Genomic DNA, 12,905 nt, shown 5'->3' on the forward strand with positions numbered 1-12,905 from the left:
CTTGTCCTACTCCTTTGGCTGCATACCCCCCCACATCTGCTGACTATTTTATTTTTCAGATGAAATCACACGTTATAGCTTAGAGAGGCCTGTATGCAATCCTGCTTTGGTAACTTAAGTGCAAAGAGGAGAGCCCCACACTCAGCCTGAGGGTGCATTCTCTGGTAGATCCAATATTTGAGTTTCCTCTGCTAACAGATCACCACATTGTTGCCAGGACCATAATGAATGCAATTCTTTCTCCTAAGGAATCTGGTGGCAACTGTCAAATGTTAAGCACAAAGCTTCAGGTTGTACCTATAACACACACCCACATTACAACCTAGCCTACAGGCTATTTCTGGGTGTGATTTCATGCACCTGCACATGATGAGACATGAGACATCTTTGGCTACTTATAGGAACTGGTGTGATTTCTCAGTAATCTTTAATGGGTAATATTGCTGACTGAGGAGAATTTGATGTAGGATGAAACATTTCTGTGCAGGGATTGGGGAGGAAGCACTCATTTAGATACATAGCAATGACTTAGGTTTTTCCAATCAAGCCTAGAGCCAAATTTGGCTTTGGAAGCATGTGGTGCTCAGTGGCTATGCCACAGGGAAGTCTCCTGAAAAGGGCACATCAGCTTTTGCTCAGTACAGGCAGAACATTAGCAGGGAGGCAAAGTCTGTTCTCCATGACATCAGCCGTCCCTTCGTGGACATTCTATTGTCTCCTAGAGAGACCTTGGAATCCCTGTGATGTCACCAGGATCGTTGTGACAACCAATTCCCTTCTTTTTCTCTTAGTGTCCAAAGGATATATCCACAGACATGTTTGCCCGTCTTTGTAGGCACTTTGGGAGAGTTGATGTTGATAGAGAAGAGTCTAGAGTGAAGCAAACGAAACCTAAAGGTAATGATGGACACAGGACATGGGGAATGTGGAGTAAGTTCTGGGCAGTGTATGTTGAGCTTCCTCTCAGGGGTGTGTGTGGGGGTCTTCCGCTGGCCTTTTTAGTAATGGGCCACAACCACTGGAACATCTCCACAGATATTGAATTCCATGATTATCACAATTCCTGAAAGTCAAGGTTTTCACATCATTAGTTTCTCCATAACCACATGGAGGATATGGCAATGCCTATGCTATTATTGGGTGAACTTCTAGTCTTTACTTTTACAGTGCATTCGGTGTGTTAAATTGATATAATAACACCATAAGTAGTCATGGAGGGTACAACTTTTCTGAATTAAACAGGGCATCAATGTACTTCACTTTCATTGCTTCTTTAAATTCAGTGACTATCTAACAGTAGTAAGAGGGAGAGAATTGTGCTCCTGGCCATGACCTTATATTCTTAGAACTCCTCTGACTACCTCTGGCTGACGGGGCCAATCTTACCTTCATATATTAGAGGTTCTGTGTGGCAGATATTTTTCTACAGTAGCCAAACTATACGGAGCAGGTAGAGAAAGAGCCTGTATCCTATTGGCCTGTGTGGGCGGGCATAGGGAACACCTGGCTGCTTACATCTCTTGGTCTCTATATAGTAGTGGGGGAACTGTGATCCACTTAGGAGGCCTCTTACACATAGACCAAACTCCTTGCAGTGACACTGGCTTCCAAGCATGTTCTCCTGTTTGACCTCACTGTGGTCTGTGTATGCTCTATGCATTCGCCCCATGCGGGTTCACTTGTGTTCTTCTACCTACAGAGGCCTGCAGACAGACGTCATCCCCTGAAAATGTCCTAAACAAGGTGCAGGCCAACGAGGAAGAGGAGAGGCTGAATAGAGAACTGGAGCTAACTACCAAGGAGAGAAATGAGCTGACAGATCGCCTCCTTTATGTGACAGGTGGATCCATGAGCAAGAGGTGTGCATTGCTCCAAACAAACGACCTTGTTCTAAACCTCATCTCCCATAGAGAGGAGATTCAGAACCTGACCCTTACTGAGGAGTGAGTTTGGAAATGGACTCTCTGATTCCGCCTGTTGAAAATCTGAACTTGTGATCTGAGTGAAGATTTCAGGGAAAAAGTCCCTGGAGCATGAGTTCCCAGTGTACAATTGGAAAGCCCTTGACAGGTGGCAGCTTTGCAAGGTTCTAGGTGCTGTGAGTTTGTGGAGAGTGTTTGTACTTGCTAGGAGGGGACTGAATGCTATCATCTCCTGGTAGCAGCCGTAGGTGACAGGTCCCACATTGTTCATATCAATGCTTAACTAGAAGGCCTGAGGCTCAGGCCTGTTCTTCTTGTCTGTGTGCCTTACACTCTGAGACAGTAATGGTGCATGCATTTCTACTGATTCTCATTGTGCTCTTTCCATATTTGTCTCTCTTTCTCATTCTCTGAGTCTGTTTACTTTTCTTTTCTTGTGGGTGTGTCCCAGTTTGTGTGTCTGTGTGTGCACAGGTCTGCATGCATATGCACAACTTTTATATGTTTCTATGTCCCTGCACACTTGGAATTTAGGGGTCTGTTTTTTGACCTCAGGATTTACCTGTATAATAGTTTCATGGAGGTGTAAGTGCTTTATTTTGGAAGCCCCACTTTCAACAGTAAAGTTCTTTGCCTGTGTGGTCACATTTGTCTATACATTTGTATGCCTTGGGCAGATTATAAGTTTGTGGCAATATCTGGTCTCATCTCCAGAATTATGTGTACTGTCTGCCTCTAGAATATTAGTTATTCGGCTTGTAGCATTCCACTTCTCAAAACAGGAAAAATGAAATCAGAGGTTTCTGGATGTGTGTGTGTGTGTGTGTGTGTGTGTGTGTGTGTGTGTGTGTGTGTGTGTGTTTGGGTAAGCTCTGTGGCCTAGGCTCTTGACATCATAACAGGTTTGAATGCAGATCCAGCTCTCCTGATTGAAAAAAGTGAGCCAGGGAACCCTTTATCTGGGTGCTTAGCTTCTGTTATCCTGGGCACACAATTCCAAGTTTCTGAATCTGAAGAAGATCCAAATATGTAGAATTCAGAAAGTGTCCTTCCAGGGCTGGGCTAGTACAGGACACAGCCTGAGTTCATATAATCTTAAACCTTGATGTTCATTGGGTTCTATCTTCCTGGGGCCAGCCCCTACTTCAGGCCAAATCCATTTTATGAAAACTTGAAGATAAAGGAGAAAGAGGTCATGTCATTACTGCACAACTTAGACACAAAGAACATTGAACATCGTGAGAAATTTCAGGAGCTCAAGAAGGAGATTAACTTCTATCGGTAAGTACTGGTCAGAAGGGCCCATCACTTGGGGAATGGCCATGTCTGCCTCTCTTTGTTCTGGACTGGAGAGCCTGCAGCTCTGGGTCCATGTCTTCTGCTGTTTAAATATCACTGTGCCGTGGGTCTTTTGGACTCAGATTCAGTTCCATAAGAGACTGTTACTTATCACCACAGTGTCTATGCATCTTTAGAAGGCTCTGGATAGAACTACACTGATTCAGGCATCAGAGTGTTATTAGGCCAACCTGCGGCTCTGGGGTCATACCAGGTTTAACAAAGCGCAATGTGTGGACCACATGGTTAGCATGACCTCCCTTGGTTCTACTGTCCTCTTGTGGTTATTTGCTGCCTACTAATTGATGTTGCCCCAATGCATTGGGCTCACATGGATAGTTGAAGATCCCTTGTTCTTTTGGACAGAAATGGACTCTTATTTGTGCTTGGATCACAGAAACAATTTATTCTTCCCTGGATTAGCCGTTTGTTGTTTGTGCAGCAGCCTTACATGTATGGAGATATATTCTATGAAGTCTTTATGGGTATCTGGGTCCTGGTGGAGTTTGTGGGATTTGGCAGTTGGAATGGGAGGAAGAGGCTTCAGGATCTTACTATGCAGAGTGTGTTTCCAGCAACCTGCACAGCCGGCTCCTGATGGACCAGGCATGTATGAAGAAGAAGTTGGTCACATTGAAGCAGGAGTGCAAGGAGGTACAGCGATATTTGTTTGAGTTGAACCCGAAGGATGAAGACGAACAGGAGAAGACCAGCAACCTCCAGACCCAGCAAAATGTGGTAGGAACAAGCAGCTGAGTCAGATTGACAATGTCTGACACCATTTGCCTATTGGATACATCTTTGCTTCCCCTATCACCTTTCTAATCTCCCCACACCCAGTCAGTCACCCACCTCATGTGATAGAGTTATTCATTGCTCTGTCTATGCACAAGTATTCTGGGATGTTAACCACTCCTCAGAAACTGAATTATGGGCAATTATACTTCTCTGCCCTTTCTGAAACTGCAGTCCAGAAATGGTGACAGAGGAATAACATATCACATGACTGCATCTCCCTATCACAGATTGGATGCTATGAAGAGTTTTGAATGAGTTCTTGGTTGTGTGACAAAGGTCATGCAGGGGCCATGTGATGGTTGGAAGCACTTTGTAGGGATAAGAACCAAGTGCAAATGGCAAATGAGTCCTGGTCATTGGCTTTGCTCTGGGTATCATGTGGCCTTCTCCTTTCTTCCTGCACCCCAATTAGGTCTCTCCCCATTTCCCCATTCTTGGTTTGCACTGGTAGAGTCTGAGGAGCAGCTTGTTCTCCCACAGTACTGTGAGGGTTGCTGGTGATGTTCCCAGCCTGCAGAGATATCAGCAATGATTTCAGTGAAAGATCAGTGCTGTCTGTCCAATGCAGCTGAGGGGACAGAAGGCAGCAACTTGACAGCTGGTATGCATGTCCCCAACAAATCAGTGTCTTAATAGCTGCCTTCTCCTCCCAGGTCTCAGGAACTGCAGGAGACATGGCATAGGACGGATCCCAGGAAGACAGCCCCCTGAGGAATGAGTTTCTCTCTCAGGATTTCCCTGTGACGACAATCCTCACAGTCAAAGACTTTTTGGGGGAATATTCTTCTTCTCAGATAATTTCCTCAATGTATAGAGACCCTAAATTTATGTATCCGTATGCCAGCCTGTCTCATTGAGGTCTTTCTCCTTTCTCATACCGACAACACCATTTGAGAGACAACTGAGGGGAATGCCTTGACATCTCACGTCCTAGAGGAGAAACAGCACTACAACTGTGTTTCTAAATGTTCATTAAGAAAATGCTGTTAAGAAATGTTTTTGGTTATGATTTTCATTGAAGTTTTCTTTTTGTTATTTCATAGTTATATATTCTTGTTACTGTTTTTCATTTTTTATACAATTTTAGTTGTTCATTTTATGCCTGTTTTTTGTAAATTGTATTCCTTATGAATAAAAATTGATTTGTAACTCTTGACTCTTAAGACCATCTTATTCAAGGGTCCTTTCCCCTCCTGTAGATTTAGAACTGACAGCTAGATATGGATCTTTGCATGGTCCAGTGAATTCAAAGCCACCAAGGGGTACACAGGGTGATAGTGTCTTTTGTGTGGATAATGTGACTTTTTTTATGGACACACACTTTATGATGTAATCACTGACATACTGTATCCATGCTGTCATGTATTCTGCTCATCCTAGTCTATATCAGTCTACAACACACATTCCTTATTGACTGTGTGCACCAGATATTGAGTAACACACACTCATGCCTGTAGAGCTGCAGAAAAAATGACAACTTTCACAAAGGAATATAGAATAATCCTAATCGAGAACCATGTGCCTCAGTTTTTCTTACAATACAGCATTAGTATTAAACCACAAAGATAATGACCATCAACGTCATTTTGGGAAATAGGTTTTTATAGGTGCAGTTTCACTTGATCATTCATATGCTGTGTTTTTTATTGTTGCTGATTATATTTATTTTTATCTTTTAACTCAATGGATCTTTTTTTTTCAAATGTATGTCTGGGCCACTCCTGAGTGCATTTCCCTCATGATCCAAAAGAGGGAATAGCATTCCCCATTGTAGATGATTGTTAGGGACCATGTGGTTCTTCTGAGAGAGCAGCAGATGCTCTAACCTGGGAGTCATCACCACAGCTCCTGTAGGTAGCTTTTGTCCTTCCAGGGCATGTGCTATACTAGATGGACACGATCACCTTCAATTAAGGAGAGAGATCTCAGGAGATGTGTATGTACAGGTGGTTTAGCGGTGCCTGCTCAATGTGGCAGCCTGCTAGGCATCCACACCGGGCTCTGGTGCCTCCACTGCTCATTGTGCATTCAGAATCATTCTCCAGCATCACTCTATTTCAATTCCAAACAGATCTTTCACTTACTATCGATGATTATATACATTAAGCACATCTGATAAAATACAGAAGAGACTAGCCTCCTTCTACAGGCCAACTTGGCATAATGAATTCTTTTGATAGAAAGCAAGATAATTATCTTAATCTATGCAGTTTAGGGAGGACCTCAAGACCACCCATACTGAATGCAGACTGCAGCTGTGACCACATGTTTCTTTTGCAGAGCAGGTCTGTGCAAGCCCAGAACTTAGGTGGGACAGTTCATGTTTCACCTTTTACGTGGAAATCTGTGATTGTATTGAGAAAGTATATTTTCCACGTGACTCATTTCCAATTTATGGAATTAAACTGACTTACTGAGAGTGGAGGTGACTCCGAGAGATAAAGTGCAAAAGAATAATCCAGTATGTCTGCAAACAGATGCTGTCTCATTAGGGCTTTTCAATGCTCAGCAGCTGGAGAAGCAAGGGAGAGGCATTGGTGACTCTCAAGCTTAGGTCCTCTAGTCATTATAAGCTGAGCATGACACAAAAAGGGTCATAGTTATCACACTAGAATCTAGTAACTAGATTTAACTCACCTACCACATTAATGCTGTGTTTGGTGGTATTTTTTGCCCTCTTAGGACCTGGAAGAGGCTTGGGGTTTTCTAATCCTACTCATAATTTATTATCCTTCCCAACACTATGGGCTTTGTTCTGTTAATGATAACAGCGCCATCCAATACCTAGGATATTTTCTACTGACATGTGTGACGTGAGACAAAACAGTCCCTGTCATCCCTCACCTGAATAAACTTCCTTAGAGTTCAGTGTAGTTGGAGGGTCCTTCTTTCCTCTCCAAGATCGAGAAACATTTCCAGTCTCCAGACAGTGTGTCAGCCATTGTCCAGTGACTGTCTTGAGATGTCCACATTGTCAGCTGAGTGAGGGCAGGGCAGGGCAGGGCAGGGCAGGGCAGGGCAGGGGATTGTGGCAGGGCAGGGCAGGGCAGGGGATTGGGACAGAGTCCATGAGATGTCAGTAGGCAACAGGCCAGCTGGGGCTAGTGTGGGTACAGGGCTTCTAGTGTGGGTGTGAGAGGAGGAAATTAGGAATGGTCAGATTCTGATGCAGCACATAGGCCGGAAGCAGCTTAGATCATCTCAGTGCCATATAGGGACATTGTAGACACTGATGGGCAGTGTGCGGATGGTAGGGCCCCATATAGTGCTCTCTGCAGGTGTCAGGTGAGCATACAGTGGCTCTGTCAGACTTATGACAATCAGGCAGGCACTGGGTGCAAGTGAGAATCATGGGACAAGTCCTGTGTGCAGCCTGGTTTTGGGACATTCCCAGGTGCACCGTGGACTGCAAATTAAAGGCAAAGGACACAGGGAAGCCAGCAATTCCCATGCACAGGACATAAATACCTGTAGATCTTTCTAGAATTTCCATAGACTATCTGTCACTAGTCCTCATTATAGAAGGCACCAACATTCTGCCCTCTACTTCAACTTGGTGAGACAGCTATTCTAACTCCAGCAGGAAGGCCTCAGGGAAGACAGTAAGAACTCACAGGTGACCACTTTTACTATTGAAACAGGATCTTCCTATGGAGCCCAGAGTGTCTGTAGGATACTAATGCTCCTGCCTCACAGTGACTAGAATTCCAATCCACCCTCAAGAGCAGTTGATTCATAGTCAGATCTGATTAAGGACAGCTAAGGCCCCAGGGTGCTAGGATTACCAGGGTCCTAGTAAGTTTCTCCAGCCTAAATTACAACCTGACTCAGTGCTGCTATTTGGGACACCGCCTGATGCCCAGTGACACCACACCTTGGAACTCTTTGTCAAGCATAAGCTGTTATGGGAATGAAGTACCCACACAATAAAAACTGGTCCGGATATTCCTACGTCAAGAATCCCCTGTTGGAAATGCCTTGGACCGCAAAATTTTAAATTCTAGATCCTTCTGGCTTTTAGAAGATTTATAAATACAAAAGAAAACATAGATGGGCATAGTAATTTAAGCCTGTGAGCCCAATCATCGGAAAGTGAGTCAGAGTGATGGAAGACTGTAAGTTCCAGGGCAACCTGTGTTTCAAGAAAAAAAAAAAAAGGCATGGTGAAGATTCCACTCAAGTGGAAACCAAAAGGGTTTCACATGGGCCCTGCCATCCATTGGTCAGCACTCTCATCACCACAGCCACAGGCAGACACTGGAGAAAATTTCTCTCTTTGGGATACAATCCACCCCATGATTCTATGTGAGGAATCCCCCAAAGGTTGCATCATGTGAGGGATCTAGAAAGTTCAGGATTGGTAGAATTAAGGAGTTTATAATTAGGGATGATCTACAGCTGTGGCAAAGCCTTTACCCAGCACATGGCAGCCCTAGCTTTGTCCCCAACAGTAAAAATAAAATTCCCCAAAAATAATTCAAACAAAATGTCATGAAGCCTGCGCCCTGACCAGTCTCCTCAAAAGTGCGCAGGAACCTGGGTCCACATAGGACCCAGCACGGCATCTGTGACCCGTGAGAAGGGATCTAATATAGGAATTAGTACAGTATGACTTATCCTTGTGGATACCTTTGGTGACAATTACCACCTGACCCCTGAAAACCCATCTACCTGGGGGGCTCAGCACTCATGTCACCCAAAAAGCCCAGATCCTAGGGCCAGCATGGGCAGGTGGTGAAGAAAGTTTGTCTCTCGTGAACATCAGTTGCTGCTCCTGATCTGACTCTATCCTCAGGAGACAATGTCACTCCAGCAAGTGTGGGTGTCAACGGCTCTTCCCAGGCCAAGGCTGGGATACTGCTTAAGTTCCACAATGCACAGCAGTGCTCACTCTAGAGCTAAATGTTCTACAGCTGAAAGAGGTGGGTGCTCTGCTGGCCACGCCCCTCCCCTGCAGTATTTAGTGCACTCAGAGTGGTGCTTCAGATGTGAGGGACTTCTTGAGGCTACTCCCATGGAGAATGGCAGATTCATCAGAATGGGGCACAGGGTGAGTTCAGAGCACAGCTGGGAGGAATTTAGGGGTGCCAAGCCATGACTAAGACCAGATCTTGGGCTGACAGGCAGTTGAGCTGGAGAACTGGCATCCAAAGAGTGACTGCCTGAATTCCTTTTAGACCAAAAGCCCTGGATCTGAGCTACTTTGGTGCATTCTCCTGAGCAGGGTCCCAGACGCAGCTCAGAATCGGGGTTGTGCATGGACTTTGGTGCTGGCAGCAGGTGGCTTAGCCACAAAGTGCCCAGCTTTCCCATCTGTGCCCACTCAAACTCCTCTGTCTCATTTTAGGTGTGTTTGGTATAGTTTTGAGACAGGGTATCTTGTAGCAGCACAAACCTGCTTTAACCAACACTGTAAGGTAAAACCAACCCTGAATTCAAGATCCTCCAACCCCTCTGTCCCAAGTCCTGGAATTAAGACCTCCAGCTGTGACCATTTTACTGCAGCATAGGATCCATCTGTATTAGAGTGAGCTTTGGAAATACTGGAGCTCCGACTGTTCCTTAGAATTCAGGTTTCCTTAATTCTTAGCAGGAGTTTTGTGATGATGCTGATGAGAGAGTCAGGAGTTACACTGGGAGAGGTAACAGTCCTGGCAGCCCTGAGTGCGCAGTGAAAGTCAAGACAGAAGCCTGCTGGTTAGCACCTGAGTGAAAGTGGGAGGATTCAGAGTTCAAGAACAGACTCAGTTACATACCTAAGTCCATATTGCAACATTTTTGTTTCATTTTTGGCTTGTTTTCTTTGAGACAAGGTGTTAATTTATAGCCCTGGCTGTCCTGGAACTCACAATGCCTCTACCTCCCAACGCATGGAATTAAAGGCATGTGCCAACATGCACTGCCACTAATTAATTTTTAATTAAACATGCTGGCACAATCCAGTAATCCCAGTGCTTAAGAGGCCGAGGCAGGCAGATATCTTGCTTCCTGACAAGTCTGATCTACAGAGAGCATGTCAGAATAGCCAGGGCCAAACCGAGAAACCCTGTCTCAAAAAACAAACAACAAAATGAATTTGTTTTAAAGAAGAGAGGAACGATTTAACAGAGAATTAGAGGCCGAGATCCAAATGATATTCGGTAGTGCAGAGTCTAGCTTCTGAGATGAAACTGGACACCATGGGGTTAGTGTGGGGATTCTCATCTTGGACTGGAGACAGAGGGTGACTTCAGGCATGGAAGGCTCAGTCAGTCATTAGTCAGGATTCTCAATCAAGAGGGTGTTGTAAGATCCAAAATGTGTGAGCAGTGTTCTGCATGAGACTAGAAGAATCCGCCTACCCATACAAAACAGCCAATGAAGAGTAATCACAAGCATACGTCTGGAGGTCCACAAGAGGTTAACGTCCACCTTAGTGTGGATTATTCAGAGCACAGGTGGAGAGGAGTAGAAGAGCTGATGGTGGCTGAGGCAGGAGAGGAGTTCGGGTGTGAATTTGAGCCAGTAAAGGAGCTTGTAGGTCAGCAGAGCAATGAGAGGTCTAACAGCATAGCTGTTGAGATCCTTCAAATTAATTTGTCTTAAGAGCCTCATGCCATAGCCAAGGACAGGAGTAGATCTGACTATTGGGTGGCTGGGCTCACATAGCCCAACAGGTTTGGCCTTGCATCTGTGGGATTCCAAGTCTCTCCCTTTAGACACAGCCATGGAGAAGGTGTAGCAGTGAAGGTGCAGATGGCTTTGGAATGCTTGGCTTATGGTGTTGAGTACTTCATGCTCCACAGAGCTAGGAAATGTCCTAGAAGCCAGGGAGGCTGAGCATGAGGAAGACAGGTCTTCAAGAGAGAGAAATGATAACCAAAGTCACTAAGAACTTCCTGAATCACAGTGTCTGTTAATCATATATTTTATTTACTTATTTTTATGGGCCTGAGTGTTTCACCTAATAAATGCTTGTGCACCATGTGGTATGTCTGGTGCCCATGAAGTCCAGAACGATTCCATTGAACTGCAATTACAGGCTAATAGGAGCCACCATGTGGGCACTGGGAACTGAACCCGGGTCTTCTGCTCTTAGCCACTAAACCAACCATCTCTTCAGCACCCCCCCCCTCATTGTACTGTCATTAAGATTTAACCATTTGGCCTTCAGTATTTGAATTAATGCAGATGTGACAAGAGTTATAGTTACCATGATGGTTCAGGCATAGACAGGCAGGCATCTCATTGTATACAAAATATAAATTCATTCATTCTTTCTTTCTTTCTTTCCTTCTTTCTTTCTTTCCTTCTTTCTTTATCTTTCTTTGTTTTACTCTTGGAAACAGGGTTTCTTTTGTGTAGCTGACCTGGAACTAGTTCTGTAGAGGGAGCTGGCCTAGAATTCACAGAGATCTGTCTGCCTCTGCCTCCCAAGTGTTAGGATCAAAGGCCTGTGCCACCACCACCACCACAAATACTCCTGTTTTAAAGGAAAAATGTAGCCCTACATGGCAGCACGAGTTTAGTCCCAGTATAGACATTTTTCTAGAGTTCCTGAAGGGCTTGCTGCCTTCCCCTTTAGGCCTGGCTAACATGAGAGCTCCACACCTATGGGGTTTGCTTCATAAGAGTCTGGAGGATGAGGGTCACAGGCTGATATATCTGTGTACAGCACAGGATGCTTGGTGAAGGTCAAGTGGGTATCACAGCTCAGCAGGTAAAGTCTCTGCCACCCAGCCTCATGGCCTCAGTTTGATCATGGATGAAAGCAGAGAACTGAGTCCACATTGTGTCCTCTGCTCTCCATGTGCATATCATGGCACAGGAACACCACAAACTACATAAAATGTAACATGCTGAAATGCTGAGAGAAGAGGCCTATGGTAGGCGCCTCCTACACCTGAGACTTCCAACCCCGAAAAGCAGGGGGTAGAGAGTGAGGATGCAGAGTGCACACAGGTCAGGACAAGGCCATGTTACTGAAGCCTGAATGAGTGGTGGGCAGGGTCAGGGGCACCATGAGGGACATCAGGAGCTTCTGCATTTTGTAGAATAACAGGGTTCCATGTTTCACATGCCCATGATTTGCCCCCTACTGCAGGGAGAAGCCAACACCAGAAGCCTCCAGCTCCCAGCCCTGCTTTTGCCATGTAGCTTTACCCAGAAGAGCTTGGAAGTCCCTGGACCTGGAGTCTCAGGTGGTTGTGAGCCACCTGACCCGGGTGCTGGAGACTGAACTCAAGTCTTCTGCAAGAGCAGGAAACACCTGTGCACTGCCTGGCCCAGCCAGGGCTGTGAAATGGTGTTTATTTTCATCTGAACAAGCCCAACAACAGTTTAGGTCCCTAGAAGCCACATAAACCTGGATGCAGTAGTGTCTGTCATCCAGCCCTTCCCACAGGGAGATAGGAGCCTAAAGTGGACAGTCTCTAGGATTAGGGGGAAGGGCTAGCCTAGCATAAACAGCCATGGATGAGAGGTAGAAGGTGAGGACCTGTGCTCAGGTTGTCCCTGACCTTTACACAAGCACATGAGTACCTGTACTCACAGAAACACCATACAGACATAGGTGAGAAAAGAAATAAAAACAAACAATATTGAAAATACAATATACCGGGGCTGGAGAGATGGCTCAGTGGTTAAGACCACTGACTGCTCTTCCAGGGTATCTGAGTTCAATTCCCAGGAACCACACTGTGTCTTATAACCATTTCTAATCTCATCTACTACCCTCTACTGTTGTGTCTGAAAACAGGGACAGTGTACTCACTCATATGGACAAAATAAATAGTTTTTGTTTTAATCCTTTTCTAAAAAAAGAAACTCTTCTGTGAGACATGATCATTGTGTGATTCCAGATGTCCC

General features: G+C 45.1%; 2 protein-coding genes across 10 annotated transcripts in view; one reads left to right on the plus strand and one right to left on the minus strand.

The window, feature by feature from the left end:
* The window catches only part of LOC147997878 (disks large homolog 5-like), a 91,444-nt gene extending 86,243 nt beyond the window's left edge, over positions 1-5,201 (plus strand). For 4 of the 8 annotated variants that reach the window (XM_087601456.1, XM_087601454.1, XM_087601455.1 and 1 more), the window contains 5 exons: positions 792-897; positions 1,700-1,859; positions 3,060-3,203; positions 3,836-3,998; positions 4,712-5,201. In XM_087601456.1, coding sequence (XP_087457582.1) covers positions 816-897; positions 1,700-1,859; positions 3,060-3,203; positions 3,836-3,998; positions 4,712-4,741 — 579 coding nt within the window. In that variant the 5' untranslated portion in view covers positions 792-815 and the 3' untranslated portion in view covers positions 4,742-5,201. The remainder of the gene's footprint in view (positions 1-791; positions 898-1,699; positions 1,860-3,059; positions 3,204-3,835; positions 3,999-4,711) is intronic. The other 4 variants (XM_087601458.1, XM_087601459.1, XM_087601460.1 and 1 more) reach the window with 2 other exon arrangements.
* LOC134483246 (uncharacterized) overlaps positions 1-12,905 on the minus strand; it is a 43,959-nt gene that overhangs the window by 27,334 nt on the left and 3,720 nt on the right. The gene's annotated exons all lie outside the window — the stretch shown is intronic.

Source organism: Rattus norvegicus, unplaced genomic scaffold, assembly GCF_021556685.1.
Source record: "Rattus norvegicus strain SHRSP/BbbUtx unplaced genomic scaffold, alternate assembly SHRSP_T2T haplotype2-0000026, whole genome shotgun sequence".
Classification (NCBI taxonomy): domain Eukaryota; kingdom Metazoa; phylum Chordata; class Mammalia; order Rodentia; family Muridae; genus Rattus; species Rattus norvegicus.